The sequence below is a fragment of the Dipteris shenzhenensis genome, chromosome 31 (assembly GCF_047967505.1).
Source record: "Dipteris shenzhenensis isolate YYH24624 ecotype China chromosome 31, Dip_SZ_1.0, whole genome shotgun sequence".
NCBI lineage: Eukaryota > Viridiplantae > Streptophyta > Polypodiopsida > Gleicheniales > Dipteridaceae > Dipteris > Dipteris shenzhenensis.
The window spans coordinates 44,464,448-44,482,396 of record NC_141626.1 but is presented as its reverse complement, the minus strand read 5'-3'; the positions used below and the strand labels follow the sequence as shown (position 1 = coordinate 44,482,396).

General features: G+C 44.1%; 1 protein-coding gene across 1 annotated transcript in view; it reads right to left on the bottom strand.

The window, feature by feature from the left end:
- Positions 1 to 17,949, bottom strand: part of LOC147881500 (uncharacterized) — a 237,949-nt gene that overhangs the window by 17,091 nt on the left and 202,909 nt on the right. The window contains exons 22-28 of the mRNA XM_087402306.1: positions 7,245 to 7,461; positions 6,951 to 7,163; positions 2,611 to 6,644; positions 1,815 to 2,352; positions 992 to 1,636; positions 396 to 891; positions 75 to 321 (exon numbers count right to left, since the gene is read on the bottom strand). Coding sequence (XP_087258432.1) covers positions 75 to 321; positions 396 to 891; positions 992 to 1,636; positions 1,815 to 2,352; positions 2,611 to 6,644; positions 6,951 to 7,163; positions 7,245 to 7,461 — 6,390 coding nt within the window. The remainder of the gene's footprint in view (positions 1 to 74; positions 322 to 395; positions 892 to 991; positions 1,637 to 1,814; positions 2,353 to 2,610; positions 6,645 to 6,950; positions 7,164 to 7,244; positions 7,462 to 17,949) is intronic.

The following is a 17,949-nucleotide window of genomic DNA, read 5'->3' as shown; positions in this document are numbered from 1 at the left end:
GACAGACATCAACATATCAACTTCAGTCCTTAGAACGTTAACACAAACCGAGGGATTGTGCAACGATTTAAAACCTGTGCGGCAGCATAACTTCCTTGCTTCATTAATCCTCTGGAAGCTTCGTAATAGACATAAGCACGTTCTTCATCAAGCTGCATTGCAAACTTTCCCCCCTCTTCTTCATTTCCTTTCTCCAAACCTTTGTTGAAAGCACTTTGCAGCTTTTGGAAAAATAATAGCCTGTTGTATACAATATCATCCCAACTTTCAACATCATCCATGGTGGTAGAGGGCCAGCGAGTTCTCCATTCTGACATCAACCTGCAAGAATCTTGATCAGCATGCTATACATAAAATATGTAGACCAGCTTTTTTTAAGGGTAGAAGTTAAATACCTTGGCCAGTCTGTAGACTGATTTCTGGAAGTGAGGTCAACAAATTCATTCAATTCCAATGTTTTCTGAAGCTGCCTTACTTGAAGATGTCTAGAACTGGTTGCTAAAGGATGAATTTGAGTCCAATGCTTTGTGAAGCTTTTGTGACTCTCGTGAAGATAGAAACGTGCAAGGTCAAGCTGGTCATTTGACACTGCTAAAGTTGCCATTTGTGTACCAAATTCGTTCAAAATCAGATATTTCTTTGACAGGTCCTCTGATACGGCTTGGAAAAATTCGGCAAGCATTACATGGTGTGTAGGCGTCTTGATAGCTGCCCTTATGAATAAGCTTAAATAATCATCTTGATATCTTGGTTCCCACAACCTTTGCAAATTAGATTCACCAACTTGAAAGAGGATTTCATTCATAACACCACGCCAGTCCAACACATCAGCCATACAATGAAGTCTCCGAGTCCACCATAGATATTGCTCAACACTACTGGGGTTAACATCTGCAACTCATTGAAAAGAACAGTCAGCTTTTAGAAATGTATTATGCCCTAGAACTCAACAGACTGTTTAGAAAATGTCACCAGTCCAAAGTTCTTGTACCAGATGCTTCATCTGCTTCATCAAACTGATCGATTGCCTTGTCATACAACTGCAATGCTCTTGCTGAATCACCTTCAAGCTCAGCTTCCAGTGCATGGTGTGTTACATGAACTTTGGTGAGATGCTTTTGATATATCGAAAGAACAATATCATTTTCTCCAATTGATCTGTAAAGACTTGCAAGTTCAACCCAGGCTTGCTCTAGAGTCCCTGGCTCCATTGTTACCTGTCCGTGGACACCTTTATGTCGTTTTCTAGAATTTCCAATGTACTGCCATGGCACGTTATCGTGCAGAATTGCATTTTCCAGAAGCAGTATACCTGATTGAAAGTTCGTAGATTTGATACTAGCAGAACCTACCACCTTTGGCTTAATCCATGCTTCCTTATCTTCTAAGCAAAGAGACAAGGCAGAGCTTACAAAGGATATGTCGTTAACAGTTGTCTCTAAGGCTTTCTCAATACCTTTGGTGACTGAAGCCTTGAGATCCTGTTCAGGACCAAGACAACCATTCACAGGAAGAGCATAAACAGCACGGCACAAAATAGTGAGCAATATTCGTGAGAAAGTGGAATCTCGTTCTCCCAGTGCAACAAGAGGACCTATGATCTCCTCATGCTTGATTTCAATGTCTGGTAAGTCTCCTGCAAAACCATCCAGTTAGCAAGTAAGCAGATGCAAGCATATGAGGAAGCACAAGAATACCACTTCAAATGAAGATTATGATATTTTCTGGCATCAGAAAATGTCCCAATCCTTGCTGATCTATTTAAGCAGAAACATGAGCTAAATATCTTCAAAAGGAAATTTGACTTCACCAACCTATGCGGTACCGTCTCATTATTTGCACTCTGTTGCCACGTTCCAAGGCTTGCTGTGCAGTTCGAGCTTCTCTTCTTTTCATTGCATTAAACACACTCCTCAATATCTGTGGCCGAGAAGCACTAGGATGGATGAGTCTTCTCTTCATTAGTGGGGGCATGTCAACCACAGGCTGAGACCCTTGCATGGTGTTCCCTAAACTGCTTCTACCTGACCTGTGCGACATTGCAAATAAGGAACTTTCCCCATCTCCTAGTGTATATGTAGATGGAAAACTTTGTCCTTGAGAGAGTTCAGCTGTCTGTGACGCTGCCATTGTTGCTCTTATCAATCCAAGACGTCTGCTAACAGGTCCATCACCTTCTTCGCCAGCTTGTGTTTGACTTCGGACCACAGTTGTTTGTGTGTCTAAGAACATTGGCGTCATTGGCAACGTTCCACTCAGCAATGATGTGTCCATAGTATATTCTTTGAACTCACAATCAGACAGAGGTGCATTGAAGATGGGCCTTTTAAAATCAACAGCATCCTCACAAAGCTGGACAGAATTTAATGGGCGTTCACACTTCAGTTTTCAACAAATCCAATTCCAGATAAAATCTAACTGAAGATATTCACGAAACCAATAAATGAGCAACCTATGTCTCTGCTTGGAGACAGAAGAACAGAAATGAATCACCACTGAAGGCAAGGATGGGATATAGTACACACATTGTGCATTGTGTTTTTCATTTATGAGGTGTAGAGTTCTTTGATATAAATAGAAATAACAAGATTATTCAAAACACCCACGCACCTTCAACATGAGAAAATTTACTGTGGGAGCCCAGTGGTCCTCAATGAGTGGGTCGTAGACCTGCGTAACCATTTGCAGGAATCGCTTGCGGGGATCTTTATTAAGCTGTGCATTCCAGAAATTTTGCAGGATCTCCCTTATGACAGCAGAACTATCACGAAGGCCCAAAAGCAGGCTACGTGTCAATGGTCCATCTTCATCCATTTTCCTTGTGTGTAGGTCAATAAGAATTTGATAGTACTGTTTCCGACATTCAACACTCTCATGAGTGCAAAATGTTTGACATAACATAGGTAAAACCTGCTCACTGATCGTTTGCTTTGTTGCATCCTTGACAATTTCAGCAACTAGTTGGAGTGATTTAATCTGAGCAATTTCATCACGGTGAGTTAATAATTTTGATAAGAAAGGTAATACTATGGTAGCCAAGTTTGGGATAGCACTGGGGCATCTGAGAATGATGCTCAGAGAGAGAATTCTAAAGACACCATGTACGCGTGGAAGTAAATCGAAAACCATAGCAGAATACCCTTCAAGAAATAATGGAAAGTGCAGTGTTATTTTCTCCATAACACTCAAATATTGGCCCACATCCCCCTCTTTAAAAAGCCCAACAAGGATTTGCTTTAATGGACTTTCCAGGTGCTCCTCATGTTGAAGTTCTTTGTGCTGTTGTAAAAGCATTCCTAACAACTCAGCAGATGCTTCATAAACACTTTTCACTTTGTAGCTTATGTTAGAAAGCAAAGCCTTAACCAGATCTGTCTCTGAAAACTTTGAATCATATGCATTGTCATGAAGTGGTAACCCTGCAGAAGACATTGCACCCAACAACTGCAGGCCAACAGTCCTATGCATGATTATTACTTTGTCTGCAGAACTTGGATTCTTCCCTCCTGCAGTTAGGAATGCTGCAACAATAGTCATGTCAAGGGCCACAGAATCCTTCCAACTAGCTAGAAAATGGCGTATAATCTCAAGATTGGCTCGCAGCACCTGATTTGATCCATGAGGTGTCACTTTGAGCAAATAATTGATAAACCTAGACGCCAGAATTGTATCTGGAGGGGTTGACAGGCCCCATTCCAAGATAGTGAAGCATATATCCCTGAGCATATAGTGAAAGCTTCTTCCCCCAGAATTTTCAGGGTCCCTGAGAAACACTTGCATAATAGGATGAACCCAATGATTTGCAAATGGTGCAAAGATTTTCCTGGCCTTGGTGACCACTTTGAAAATAAAGAGACAAACATTTATAGGTGTACCAACATTAGAAAGAGTTGCATGGAGTGCCTTCATCCACTCTGGCATTTCGGTGGTTGTCAACTGAGGAGCCTTTTTGGATTTGGAATGCAAATGTAAAACCAATTTCAGTACTACGGGTAAACAAGGGTGTTGGTCAAAATCATCTTGATCAATTATGTCCATCTCAACGAGTTCCAACCCGCCATCTTCAGAATCAGGCTGATCTGTCATTGCTTCATTGTATTCCAAAGATTCCTGTTCCTTTCGAAGTTCACCACCAATAAAACTGCTTATTAGAGCTGGCTCTTGGCTTAGGGTTGCACCAATGGTGTGCTGCAATGACAAAGGCAGAACACCCCTGTCCAATTTTTTCTGGGATTTCCTTTCTGACCGCAAAGCTCCAATCACTACACGTAGTGACCCCAGTTGGGATATCTCAACTGGAAAGCTAGTATACGCCTTGTTACAGTCAATCAAGTGTTGCCAAAGGGGCTTTCCTGCAAAATCTTTGAATAGAATTGTAAAGATCTTTTCCTGCTCTTGAGTGCACATTACAATGGCAGCAAGACAATTATAAGCACAGACATGCATGTCCTGCCAGAGCGCAATATTCTCTGGAAATGGGTATACTTCTGGGTCATTTTTTGCACGGGAATCACTTGTTGCTGTTTGCATCAGTTGTTGGTTGGATACAATAGGAGTAATCGTGTCCTTGATCAACACAGCATCCACGTTGCTAAACAGGCAAGAAATCATCAGGTAGTGACAGCTTTTGACAACCAGATAGTCTTCTTCCTGCTCAGCATTCTGCTGAGCTGAATCAGCTTTTTGGGCAATATCAGCCATGAACTGTTTAATGTGCTCTCCATACCATGCCACAACAAAATCAGGTGGTGCTGCATCAATAATTGGAATGAAAACAAGGTCTATCACAGCTCGTTTTAATGTAGGGACTTTAGTGCTATCTCGAAGGAGGTCCAGGCACATATCACAAACTGACCTTCTATGGTCCCCTATATTTTGAGCATACTTATCAAGGGCTTTCACAATCCTCTTTTTTGCTAGCGATGAGCAGTTCTGGAGAATTGGAAAAAGCACTTCCAAAAGCTCCAAACTATCAGTAGATGAAACAGCTTCTAAAAGCCTATCGAGCATTTGGATGTAAGTAGCTCGCTGATTTGAACCAACTGGAAGATCAGCCTCTCGTACTAATAAATGGCTTGTTACAATTTTTGTTAAGGCACCTGCCAATTGGTGAGCAAGATTCTGTCTACGAGCTGCCTTGATAAAATATGGAATCAGAACAAATGCACTACTCTGTACCACAAGGTTTGCGTTTTTGTTTGTAGTGTCCTGGGATGCAGAATTTTCAATGTCATTCAAAAAAGTAAAATAGCTATCCACTATAAATTTGAAAGAAGGCTGAGTGGGAGACAGCACAGTTTCAAGGTCAGAATCCAGCATGAAAATCTTTTGCAGAACCTCAAGAAAGAACAACTTGTCATTATAAGGAGCCTCAACTGCGCAGCAAGGCCTGAGATATAAGAGATGATGGAGAAATTCATTTAGAAAGCTTCTCATTGTTATAATATTGCCTTCTCTTCTGGAACATATATAGTCATCCAATACTGCACTCACTAAAAGCCGAGCTGTCGGGTTTTGAGGGGCTTTTTTCAGCAGCAGTGAAAGGCTTCCCTTATAGGAGAATTTAATTTGCTGAATGATAACCTTGTGGAAATTCAGGTAAAACACAGCACCAGCAGTCACCCCTGAAGAAGACTGTGATACAGGTGTCTGATCAAACACCTGCTCCAGTAAGTTCTGTTCTTTCACACCTAAAGAAAGAGAGAGAGACAATATCTCTACAGCAAAAGGCTGTAGCACAGGTGGGCAGTCTCTTTTGATTGAAAAGACCATCTTTAGCAGCCTCTCTCCAAGCAAACGAGATCTCTCCTTACCCAGCACAGGTATTAATATTCCTGCAAGCAACAGTTGCTGGTACCCTCTGAGAAGGCGCCTAGCATCTTCCATGCTTAAAGGCCCAGAAGGCTCTGAGCCATCATATGTAATACTGAAATTACCCAGATCCAACTCAGGTTTATCTCCAACCAGTAAATTTTGCAAAAAGTGTATTATCTTCTGTTTAAAGGTTGCAGAGAGAAATGCCAGCAACTTGATGACTTTCATTGTCAGTCTCGCCAAATGTTCACATTTATGAGACTGAATATGAGCAAAACTGACTTCCCGAGGTACTAACAGAAGCAAACAGAGAAACTGAACAAAGGTAGGATCTTTGATTGGAAGAATTTTTGATACAGTGCTATGTGTCTCTAAATGATCTGGTTTATGTTGTGTACGGGGCATGATTTCTTCTTCCTTTATTCCAAACTCTGCACAAAGAATCTCCTTTGTGAAATTTAAGAGATACACGACTGTCTTGTACCTGAGAGCTACATGTCCCTCTAGCCCTGTAGGAGTAACAAATCTAGCAATATCAAAACTCCATGTGCTCAGCAAGCTTCTGATCAAGTCCTCAATAGAAGAAGCCAGGTAGAATGAGCTTCTGGTGTCCAAAGCAATATCCTCTGGTGTAATCAAGACTGTTTTCAGAGCCCACTCAAACCAATGCAGAGAACGACTAAGATGTTTCATTGACAATTCCATCTCTTCAACTGAAGCTCTTCCCTCTCCTTGCATTGGGAATGTCAATTTGGTGTTAAGGAGAGTGAAAGTATGCTCAAACTCTCCGGACTGCCTGAATAATTTGAACCAACCAGCTGGTGAACCCACTGTACACAAACAGGCCGTTTGCAAGGTTAGGCAAAGTAAACGAGTAACAGTCCTAATGTACCATGCAAAATTGAGAAAAATGACATGGCAGGAAATTAAACTGCATCTTGTAATACCCGCTATGATATCTTATAGGCTCTGCAACAGTGTAGTAGCCCATTAAATATTAAAGCTACATGGCCATATATAACTTCAATCACAGCAGCATGTTTCTGACTACAGACATTAAACCACCAAGTGTAATGAAACCTTAAATGATTGCGCAATTCCTGGATGTCTACTTCTTCAAACCTCTCTGAACTTACCTGGTGAAATCGCACATATCAAGCTGAACAGCCACATGCATTTGCTACGACAGTTTTCCTGAATTTTTAATGTTTGTTTGAACAGCCACTCAAGGAATTCGTATATTCCCACAAACATTGACCTGTCCTTTCTTTTCAATATCAGACTAGAAATATTGCGCTTCACTAGCTTTTGATATTCATCCAAGACTTTACTCAGCTGCTTGATTGTACCTAGAACAGAGACACAGTAAAACATGTAGGAGTGGAATAGATCAATGCTGCTGAATGAAGCCTGAAAGCTAAAAATCTTACCAATCTCTTCACGGTCTACTTCTGCGATTCGCAGACTTTTAATGCAGAAGAAAATCATTTCTAGGATGTATCGATCCACAATAGGCTTATTTTCTCGTAGAACACGATATAACCGGCTACTAGCCATGGCAGCACCTAGTCGATGATATGGGTTTGGATGATCCAGCCGATTATATAATCGGCAAAGCATTGATGTAACATTCTTAAAATTGTCAGCCTGTGGAAGAAACAGTGAGGCATGAAATCGAACTTTTTCTTTTTGTACAAGACGATAGACTTTACTGCATATCTTTGCTTGCATAATGTTTCTAAACAAAGAAATTTACACACAACATTTCCATTTGTCAAGTTCAGCCCATTTTGCCTGTAGATTAAGACTTAATCCAGTTACGGTAATTCTTTTTTTTTTCAAAAAAGAGACTTCTATTAAGTATGAAAAAAACTCGCGAGAGCTAGCATCACACATGGAACAAAAAAACTCAGTACAAATTGGAAAGAAACCAAGGAAGAGGCCAAAAATGCCACCTCAGTCCTACTAAAGACTCTGAGAAGAAGGGAGAGCCCCTCGATCCCTAAGAAAAATATCTCTCCTGGCAGAGGAGGAACCCTGCATAGTCGCCCAACTGGCCATCAAAGTATGTATGGTATCTGGCCATGGTGTGAGAGGGATGGACCTAAGCTCCATCCACTACCTCTGTGCATCTGGCTCTCCAGATATGCCATGCTGCAATACTCACCAATATCTCCCACGAGGTATCCATAGAAGCATGTATAGGTCTGAAGTGGATAAGGGAACATCATCCAGAGAGCAGTACTCAACTAAGTGTCGTCAAACCGAGATAGCCCAAGAAGAGTCTTGCCTCTCATAGAATACCTGAGGCCCTCAAAGAGAAAGGCAAGCCATTGAACCGTAGGTCATATAGAGATAAGAAGTAGCAAAAGTACTGAAGATCCTAGCAATCCCCTTTCAAATAACCCTGGCTTGTCTGCAATCCCAAGCAATGGTGAATGGACTCCTCAACAGACCTTTAGCGAGGACAAGTCGACTCCACCTTGAACCTGGACCTCCACACGTAGTGCAATCCCTCCATGAATAGACAACCAAAAGAATAGAGTGATTTTTCTATTCCTGAGGGATTTCCAAAGTCTCCTCCAAAAGACTCTCTGCAAATCAATAGAAATATGAAAGTCTCCCAGTGAGGGGCTCTGAAGACTCCAACATCTAGAACTGATTTGAAACTTCCTGGCATTACTTACAATATAACAAAAGAAGGGGAAAATATTATGGTGGTTCCCTTCATCAATCCATTCCCACTCTTCAGGATCCCACTGCAGGAATTGGATGGGGGACTTCTCCGTATAGCCAAATCCTTCAAGAACCTAAGAGACTAAGACATGGATTTCGATCCAGGTGCCACTGAGAATCCTTTCCATGCTCCACACCCCCTATGATCATGACAAGCTGAAACGGAATGTCCAAGAGAATATCTTCTGCAGATCTGGACAGCCTGCCATCTGACTGAACATCACAGACCAAGACATCCCATGTGCTCCTTGAAGGGCTATGACCTGAAGTGGAATGTATGTCCTTGAGAAAGCCGGCCTATCATCTGTACCACCCAATCGTTGGGTAAGGCTGCATCTGTCTGCAGAATCCTCCCTGCACTTCCTCTAAAGTGGCCAACAATTTGGTGTTTACGATCCGCTCTCCCATCTAGGACACTACATGTAATGGGACTGGTCAAGTGGTCCGCCGTGCTCATCAAGTATGCTATAATTCCACATGACAGGCTGCTTGTCAATCTCTTCTAGAGAAGTTGGGGGAACTCTTCGAAGAGCATTTCTGAAGCTGTTCCAAGCTTTCAGAATAGCAGCCATAAGAGCAGCGGAAGGAGACCTGAGGGGGGCTGAAGTAAATATCCACCTGGTGCTATCTACCCAGTCTCCTCTTGAAGAAGGGGTACATGCATGTATGCATCCAATAAAGAAGTACTTCCAAGACTCTTGCACGGGCATAAGTCCCCTTAGCACAAACCCTACACTGGGCCTATGATTTTGAGACCCCTTCCCGGTCTCAGGGGAGGTGCGCACAGTGCGACCGCCTCCTTGCAGTATCGCGGTGCTGTTGGAGGTCAGTTGCATTTTACCATAGGTTCACCACCCAAAAAGGGAGGGGAGGGAGGGGGGGGGGGGGGGGAAGGTGGTTTGTTGGGGTATTTCGAAGCTTGTAGTGTGAGCATGGCTCTGGTCTCATTATGAGTATGAGAGGGGTTGTGGTTTGGCTTTTGTATGTTTGAAGATTCTTCCTTAGTCGTTTCTTGGCGACCTTAGGCACAAGTGAGACCTCGCAATCCCCAGATGCACATGGCCGTTTGACCCCATCTCGTTCCCAAGTCGTCACTTGGACATTCCTCCTAGCTAGGACACGCCCGCCTTCAACTCTCATAGGTCGCCTTCGCATTCTAGCTCAAACAGACCTTGGCACCTCTTGGATTCGGACTGTCATTTCACCTCCAAGCCATAACACGTCTTCCCCTTATTTGTTCACGAATCCTTGGATTCCCACACCCACTTGTGGGTGACTTCCAAACTATGCCCTCCCGAGCATGTTTTCCAGCCCGAACATTTCTAGCTGCTTCGCAATGCAGCCTGGGCGGAACCCCTTTGTGCATATAGGCTCACGGGCCCTGCACACAACACCAAGCCATCCTTGGACATGTTCCGGATTTGCAATTCACCTTGGAACGCCCACCGTCAAAGTTCCAACCTCAACCCAACTTGGTCTTGGTGTTAGCGGCCTTTAGTGCAATGTTGGCATGCTTGACCCCTCGGGCTCCCTCCCCAGAGTCCTGGCTCAGCCCAAACAATTCACAAGGTTCGCACAATGTAGAATGTGGTGTGGCAGCTCCTCCTCTCTCAGGAGCCCTTCTTCCCTATGCTCACCCAATTCGGTGGTCACAACTCAAGTACCCGCTCATACCTAGCACCAATCCTCTGTGCTCTCAAGCCTAGCCAACGGTATACGTTTTCAATGAGTGCACATACTCACAAACACATGGAAGACTAGGAGAGTTCACATCCAAAACGGCACCTAGTATTGCATACGAGCGATACAAGAACGTCAAGGCTTTGTTCTCAGGTCAGAGAGCTTGAGCAAGCATGAGAGTTTAACAAGATTGACTTGAATGGGTGGCCACACAACACACTCAAAAGCCTAACCCCGATTCAAGAACGCCCTGAATGTCCTCGACTTCAAAATTTGCCTTCTCCTCATATGGGGGGGCTTACAATGACGAGCGCATAAGTCAAGGATATGAATTCTTGTTACACACAAATAAATATTTACAATGGAAATCGTAAATGCCTAAGCGCAAATACATCTTTGAAAAAAATATTGAGAAACGCTTTTGAGCAGAAAACTTGTGTTGAATAGAAGCACAAGTCCATGCTCGCATAGATCATTCTTTGAAACGTGTGTTCAGATGGGGGAATTTAAAATCAATACACAACCAAAAGAGTGTCTCCTGGCCAAAACTTCCACCCCACGTGAAGTGTTAGATCAATACAAGCTACGGCGACCCATAGCATAATGTCCGTTTGCTGTTACGCTCTAGCCGAGGTAGCATGACCTCGGAAGAATCAGTCGACATTTCCCCTAAAGGATCTATAATTGTAATATATTTGTTTTGCGCTTCATGTAAATGATCGAGAGGGAATTAATGTCAAGGTCCTAGGTGAGGGTTGATAGCACCAGACTAGGTGGATCTAAGGCTAAGGGCCTAATGCAAGAAATGTGCCTAGGGGCAAAGGAATTAACGCATCCCAGGAGAGGGGTGAAATGTTGCATTAGGAAGGCCCTATATGGATGACATGTGGCATCTAGATCCATCTAGGGAGATGGGGCTTGCTGAAGTTAGTGAGAGAAGGAGATGGTGTTCACGTATGTTTTGGTTTTTTTGAATTCTCTGATGAGTTCTCACGCTTCAGCAGGGTTTGGCTAGGTGGAATAACTCGGTGCTTCTCCCGTGATCTTCAGTAGGAATTAGAGTAGTTGTATAACAATTGGTATCAGAGCTCAAGGCTTGGAATTAGAGAAGAGAACTTAGGAGAGCGTTACAGAGTATGTCTGCCAGACCTTCTCAAGAAGAGAACGGAAAGGCTCCAATGGAACTGGAGTCTAGTGTCCATACGGTCGAGCCTAGGAAGGCTAAAGTGCCAAATATTGCCAATTACAGACCGTAAAAGTATTCTGGTCGGATGAACGACCGTAGCTCCGATGTCATTGAGACCTGGTTACACAAATGGGACGAGGCGTTCGCCATTTGTGAGATCAGAAATGACATCAAAAAGATCCGCGAGGCCACCCATATGTTTAGTGAGGCAGCAGATCGGTGGTGGATCAAACAACAAAAAGATGGCATAGCATCCACTACCTGGGAGGGGTTTAAAAGAGAGTTCAGGAAACACTTCTTACCTCCTGACGAAGCATCCCGAGCTTGGGATCAATATAGGAACCTTCGTCAGAGAAATTTATTAGTGGCAGAATACACTGATAAGTTTCGAGAGAGTGTAATGAAGGTTGATGAACCCCTGCCTCAATCAATCCAAGTGAAAGATTTCATATTTGGATTGAATGATCGAATAAAAATGGAAGTTCGGGCTAAGTACGCGAACACGCTAGATGATGCAATAGCTATAGCCCTGAACTACGAGGATGCCAAGGGCAGCAAGCCAAGTGGGTTTGCACAGGTCGGAACCCAGTATGGGTATCCGAAGAAATCTGGGTTTAAGAAGAAGTGGGCTAGTAGAGGGAGTGGTTCGCAGCCGAGTGGTCAAGCCAAGCAGGCGAGACCGGCTGAAACTCCTAAACCAAGTACCACCATTGGAGTGAAGAGGAAAGTAACCCCAATGGCAGCCCGGGCTTGGTCTAAGTCTCCCTTGAACCCAGAACAAAGGGAAAAAGCGAGGAGAGAAGGCTTGTGCTTTGGTTGCCTTCAACCTCATCAGTGGAGGGATTGTCCACGTAATAAAGATCGTCGGATGGCTGAGATGGTGATCTCAGAGTGCGACGTGGAGATGCAGGGAAGTCCCAGAGCGGAAGAGATGCAGATTCAGCTAGCGGGATCTTCTCAGAGGTTAGTACCTTGTTTGTTATGTGTATCTGTTGCTAAGTTAGTGACGAGTGCACCTGATAACATCCTATCTAAGCCCGCAGCAATGGGGTATACAGCCTTCAATGATACGGAGTTAATTAAAATGAAAGGGCAAGTGGCCAGTCATGATGTCATTGTGTTGTTTGACTCAGCGTCAACTCACAATGTGATTAACTCTAAGCTCGTGAAGAGGCTGAAATTAAAGACAAGTCCATCTGACTATGCGTATACAGTTAGGATGGCAGATGGAAGTTCAACTGAAGTATGGGACCAAAGGGTTACCCAGTTGGAACTTCGTATTCAGGACTATGCTGAGAAGCTTGATTTTGAAATGACCAAGCTTGCTCATGCGGATATAGCCCTGGGTATGGCGTGGCATTCTAGGAAGAATCCAGCCATTGATTGGAAAAAGCACGTATATCAATTCAAGATGAATGATGTGCTTTATGTCTTGCGAGGTGAAAAAGATATACCTCAGGGACCGTTGGTTTCCGTGATGGAAATCAGAAAGGCTCAAGTAGAGTTTTTATTCCTTTGCACAGCATTGGTAGAGCCGGTGGATGAGTCTTCGGCTAGCACTGATGTTACGCAAAGTGGTGAGATGGCCAAGCTGGCTAATCTTATAACAGAGGAGTTCTCTGAATGTTTTAGGGATGAACTACCTTATGGGTTACCTCCAAAGCGGAAAGTTCAACATAAGATTAAACTAATCCCGGGGGCAGAACCTGTAAATAGACCTCCCTATAGAATGAGTTTTACTGAAGAAGCGGAGGTGCGTAGGCAACTGGAAGAATACCTCAAGTTGGGGCAGATTCAACCAAGTTTCTCACCTTTTGCTTCACCAGTGATATTAAAGAGGAAAAAGGATGATACGTTTCGCCTCTGTATAGATTACAGAGCATTGAATAATATCACTGTTAAGCACAGGTATCCGATGGCTCGGATTGATGATTTGCTAGATGCATTACATGGAGCCGTGATTTTCAGCAAGATAGATCTTATTTGCGGCTATCATCAGATCCGGATTAGAGCCGAGGATGTGCATAAAACCGCTTTCAGGAGCAGGTTTGGTCATTATGAGTTTTTGGTAATGCCCTTCGGACTTACCAATGCTCCAGCGACCTTCGTCATGCTTATGAACGATTTACTACGTCCGTATATCGGAAAGTTCGTAGTACATTTTATTGACGATATCTTGATATTCAGTAAAAGTGTTACTTAGCATCATGAACACTTAAGAATAGTGTTCAATACTTTGAGGAAAGCCAGTCTCTATATGAATAAGAAGAAAACTATACTGTGTATGGTTAGGCTTGAGTATTTAGGGTTCATAATTACTCCACAGGGGGTAGAAATGGATCCGAAGAAAGTGGCTGCGATACTAACTTGGCCAATCCCTCAGAGTCTGACCGCGTGAGTCTGACCGCGTGTTGCGATCATTCTTGGGATTTGTCCAGTTTTATAGAAGGCATATCAAAGGATATTCCGGAATAGTATCGCCATTGACTGATCTGACCTCAGATAAAGTACCTTTTATTTGGGGACAGAATCAACAGGAAAGTTTTAACACCATAAAACAAGCTGTGGTCTCAGGACCGGTGTTAAAAATAGTTGATCCCCAGAAACCGTTGTTCCTAGAAACCGATGCAAGTGGCATTGCGGTAGGAGCAGTCCTCCTTCAAGAGGGAAGGCCAGTAGCCTTTGAAAGCAAGAAGCTTTCTCCCTCTCAAAGGAATTGGCCAACTCATGAATTGGAGTTGTATGCTGTTATCCATGCTTTGAAAACATGGAGGCATTATTTGTATGGTTCAGAGTTTTATGTGGATGTAGATCATGATACTCTGAAACATTTTTGTAAACAGCCTGACTTGAGGGGCCGCCAAGCTAGGTGGGCAAAGCTCATGCAGGAGTTTAATCTAACGATTCGGTACCGAAGAGGAAAAGACAATAAGGTTGCTGATGCGTTGTCTCGCATTATGCACAACTTGAGTTTCACGGTATTAGAGAGTGCTCTAATGACCGAGATCAGAGAAACTCAAAAGGTGGACGAGTTTGTCCAGAGCTTATGGCCTAAGGCTCATGTGTTAAAACCCGGGAAAAGTGAAAAGGATGACCTGGCATCCAGAAAAAGCCAAACTTATGCAAGATATACCATAAGGGATGGTATGCTAGTTAGAAATGGCAAGGTTGTAGTACCTGGTCAGAATGATCTCAAGCAGAGAGTCATTCGACAATGCCATGATAGCCCGTGTGCGGGACATCCAGGTGTCGAGAAGACATATGATCTCGTGAGGCGAGATTTCTTTGGCCAAAGATGAAAAAGCATATTCATGAATATGTGACACGGTGTTTCTCGTGTCAGGTAAGTAAGGCCGAGCGGGTGAAGTCACCCGGACTTTTACAGCCCTTGGAAATACCACTAAGTAAGTGGGAGAGCATTTCCATGGATTTTATTGTAGGGCTACCTGCAACACAAGGGGGATACAATTCTATCCTTGTGGTGGTTGATCGTCTAACCAAGATGGCTCACTTCATTCCGACTAGAGAGTCTGTTAGTGCCCCGCAAGTGGCGGATTTGTTTATTAGACATATATTTCGTCTGCATGGATTGCCTAGATCCATAGTGTCAGACCGAGATGTCAGATTTACCGGTCATTTCTGGACAGCGGTATTCGAGACACTAAGGACTGAGTTGGGAATGAGTAGTGGGGATCATCCTGAGACGGATGGTCAGACGGAGAGAGTCAACCAGACTTTAGAGGATATGCTGAGAGCATATGTGTCATTGAGGCAACATACATGGTACAAGTGGTTGCCATTGTTGGAGTTTGCCTACAATGATAGGAAGCATTCATCTACCGGGTTCAGTCCGTTTGAACTGAACTATGGTTATAGACCAGCCAATCCGACTATAGTTGGAGTACCTCAGAAAGTGCCTAGTGCCGCGAACTTTATAGTTCAGATGCGGGAGATGCTAGCACTTGCGAGAGCTAATATCCGACAGGCTATGGATAGAGCCAAGGTGTATGTGGATGAAAATCGGTCTATAAGAGTATTTGAAGAAGGAGAAAAAGTTTTTCTCAGAATTCCTTCGCACTCGAAGTCATTGACTTCAGGAGAGTGTGCTAAGTTATCACCTCGATACTGTGGGCCGTGGTTAATTCTTAAAGAAATTTTTACATACAGGTGACTCACTAATCGAAGGTGTGGTTTTGTTTCAGGAGATAGAGGATATTGCAAGGCGCAAACCAACAAGAATCCTGGACCGAGGAACAATGCAAATACGAAATCGGAAGATACCCACGGTGTTGGTTGCATGGCATGGCCAGCCTCTATCCGAAGCTACCTGGGAATCCGTGTATCAGTTGCGGAGATTGTTCCCAGACTTTATCATCGAGGACGCTGATGTCTAAAGAGGGAAGGAATGTTACGCTCTAGCCGAGGTAGCATGACCTCGGAAGAATCAGTCGACATTTCCCCTAAAGGATCTATAATTGTAATATATTTGTTTTGCGCTTCATGTAAATGATCGAGAGGGAATTAATGTCAAGGTCCTAGGTGAGGGTTGATAGCACCAGACTAGGTGGATCTAAGGCTAAGGGCCTAATGCAAGAAATGTGCCTAGGGGCAAAGGAATTAACGCATCCCAGGAGAGGGGTGAAATGTTGCATTAGGAAGGCCCTATATGGATGACATGTGGCATCTAGATCCATCTAGGGAGATGGGGCTTGCTGAAGTTAGTGAGAGAAGGAGATGGTGTTCACGTATGTTTTGGTTTTTTTGAATTCTCTGATGAGTTCTCACGCTTCAGCAGGGTTTGGCTGGGTGGAATAACTCGGTGCTTCTCCCGTGATCTTCAGTAGGAATTAGAGTGGTTGTATAACATTTGCCCTCTCGGGAAGATCACAACCTTGAAGCTCTGTTTTCCCTTCATGTTCGGTGTTAGCAAGAAGTAGTCTGGAGGTTCACACTTCGGACCCACCCTCGAATCCTTGAACGGTACATGCTTCTTGAGTCCTTTCTTCTTGGACCCATCTTGGCACCTACTCGTGCTGTGTCACTATGTTCTATCCCCTAGCTGTCACTCCGGCTCATCACCGATTGTCTCTGTGTCCTCTTGGACCCGCTCATCACCAGCCCCACGACTTCTTCACGTTCTTGGACTGCAGCTCTGGATCTCACTCTTGAACTTTGAAACCATCTCCATTGACACATGCTCGCGGTCCTTGGCCTGCTTTCTGGACCCTCCCTTCGATCCACCTAAACGTTGCATGTCGCACCTTTTCTTGACCATGCCTACACCCAACGCACCGCTCCATCTCACGCTTTTCACCTGTTCCTCTTTCCCTTGAGATATCTCTTCGCAGTGTATCCTTTGAGCCTCACGGTGGGCTCATCTTTCACATTACGGCCTCCGGCCACATAGCATGTTCTGCACTGTCACTTGTTCCTCTTGGGACTTCTGTGCCCAGGTCTTGGTTTGCTGCCTATTTCCCTAGTCGTGACCCGAATGGCCACCTTCTCAACATGGCATCTCAGAGTTCTGCTTCTTTCCTCATCTTAGCTGCCAGCCGTCACCCTGGCAGCCCCAGCTACATCCTCTTCATCATATGAATCATCTTCTATGCCGGTTCCTCGACTTGAGCACAGCATCAACGTAGCGGCACATCAACTCATTGGCATCATCAGTGAGGAATGTGTGTGGGGAAGAAAAGGCATCCTCTGCCTATAAAATGAGTCTTGCAAGCTGCTATCAACATCAATCAACTTTCAGCCTGAGCCTCAACATTGTCTTTAATCTTTCGACTCTCACTCTCTCTCTTCATTGCCATCAATGTTAGCTTCGTTGTTCACGCCAGCATCTGCTTCATCGCTCAGGTCGCCCGTCAGGCTCGTCGTTCACGTTAGCTTCGTCACTCAGGTCGCCAGTCAGGCTCGTCGTTCAGGTCACATGTCGCTCAAGTCGCCTAGGTTCGTCGCTCATAGCCCAAGACGCCGTTCAGCAGGTCGTTTAGCAAGTCATCAGAAAGCTCATACCCTAGCTGACGTTAGGGTTGCACAAAGCTTCAGCAAAAGAGAAAAAAGTGGAGCATAGCTCCAGGGCTTGGGCTGAGCCCCCAACCCAACCTTGGGGGTTAGTCACAACAAGGGGGATGACAACACCTCCACCAAGGTCAAGACTTTTACATCTACCTCGACAAAAGCCTCATTCTCCTGAGGTCATCAATTTGTGGGAGACTATGAAGAACAAATTGATGTAATGGGGTGTACCAAGGGGTACAAGGGTTGTGTGTTGGTTAGTGTGACCAAGTTTGGTGGTAGAAGGTTCTATTAGGTGTCATTGAGAGATTCATGGGGCTGATTGAGAAATCAATGGAGTGATTTGTGGATCTGGAGATGCTCTCCTTTGGGGCACATGCATTGTATCAGTTGCCCTTATAAGGGCCTCTCTACTCTTGAATAAACAACTATATTTTGCTTCACTTGTTGATCAGGGAACATGTGGCTCACACCACATGTTTGGGGGGGTTGAGGGGGGGGCACATGTATCT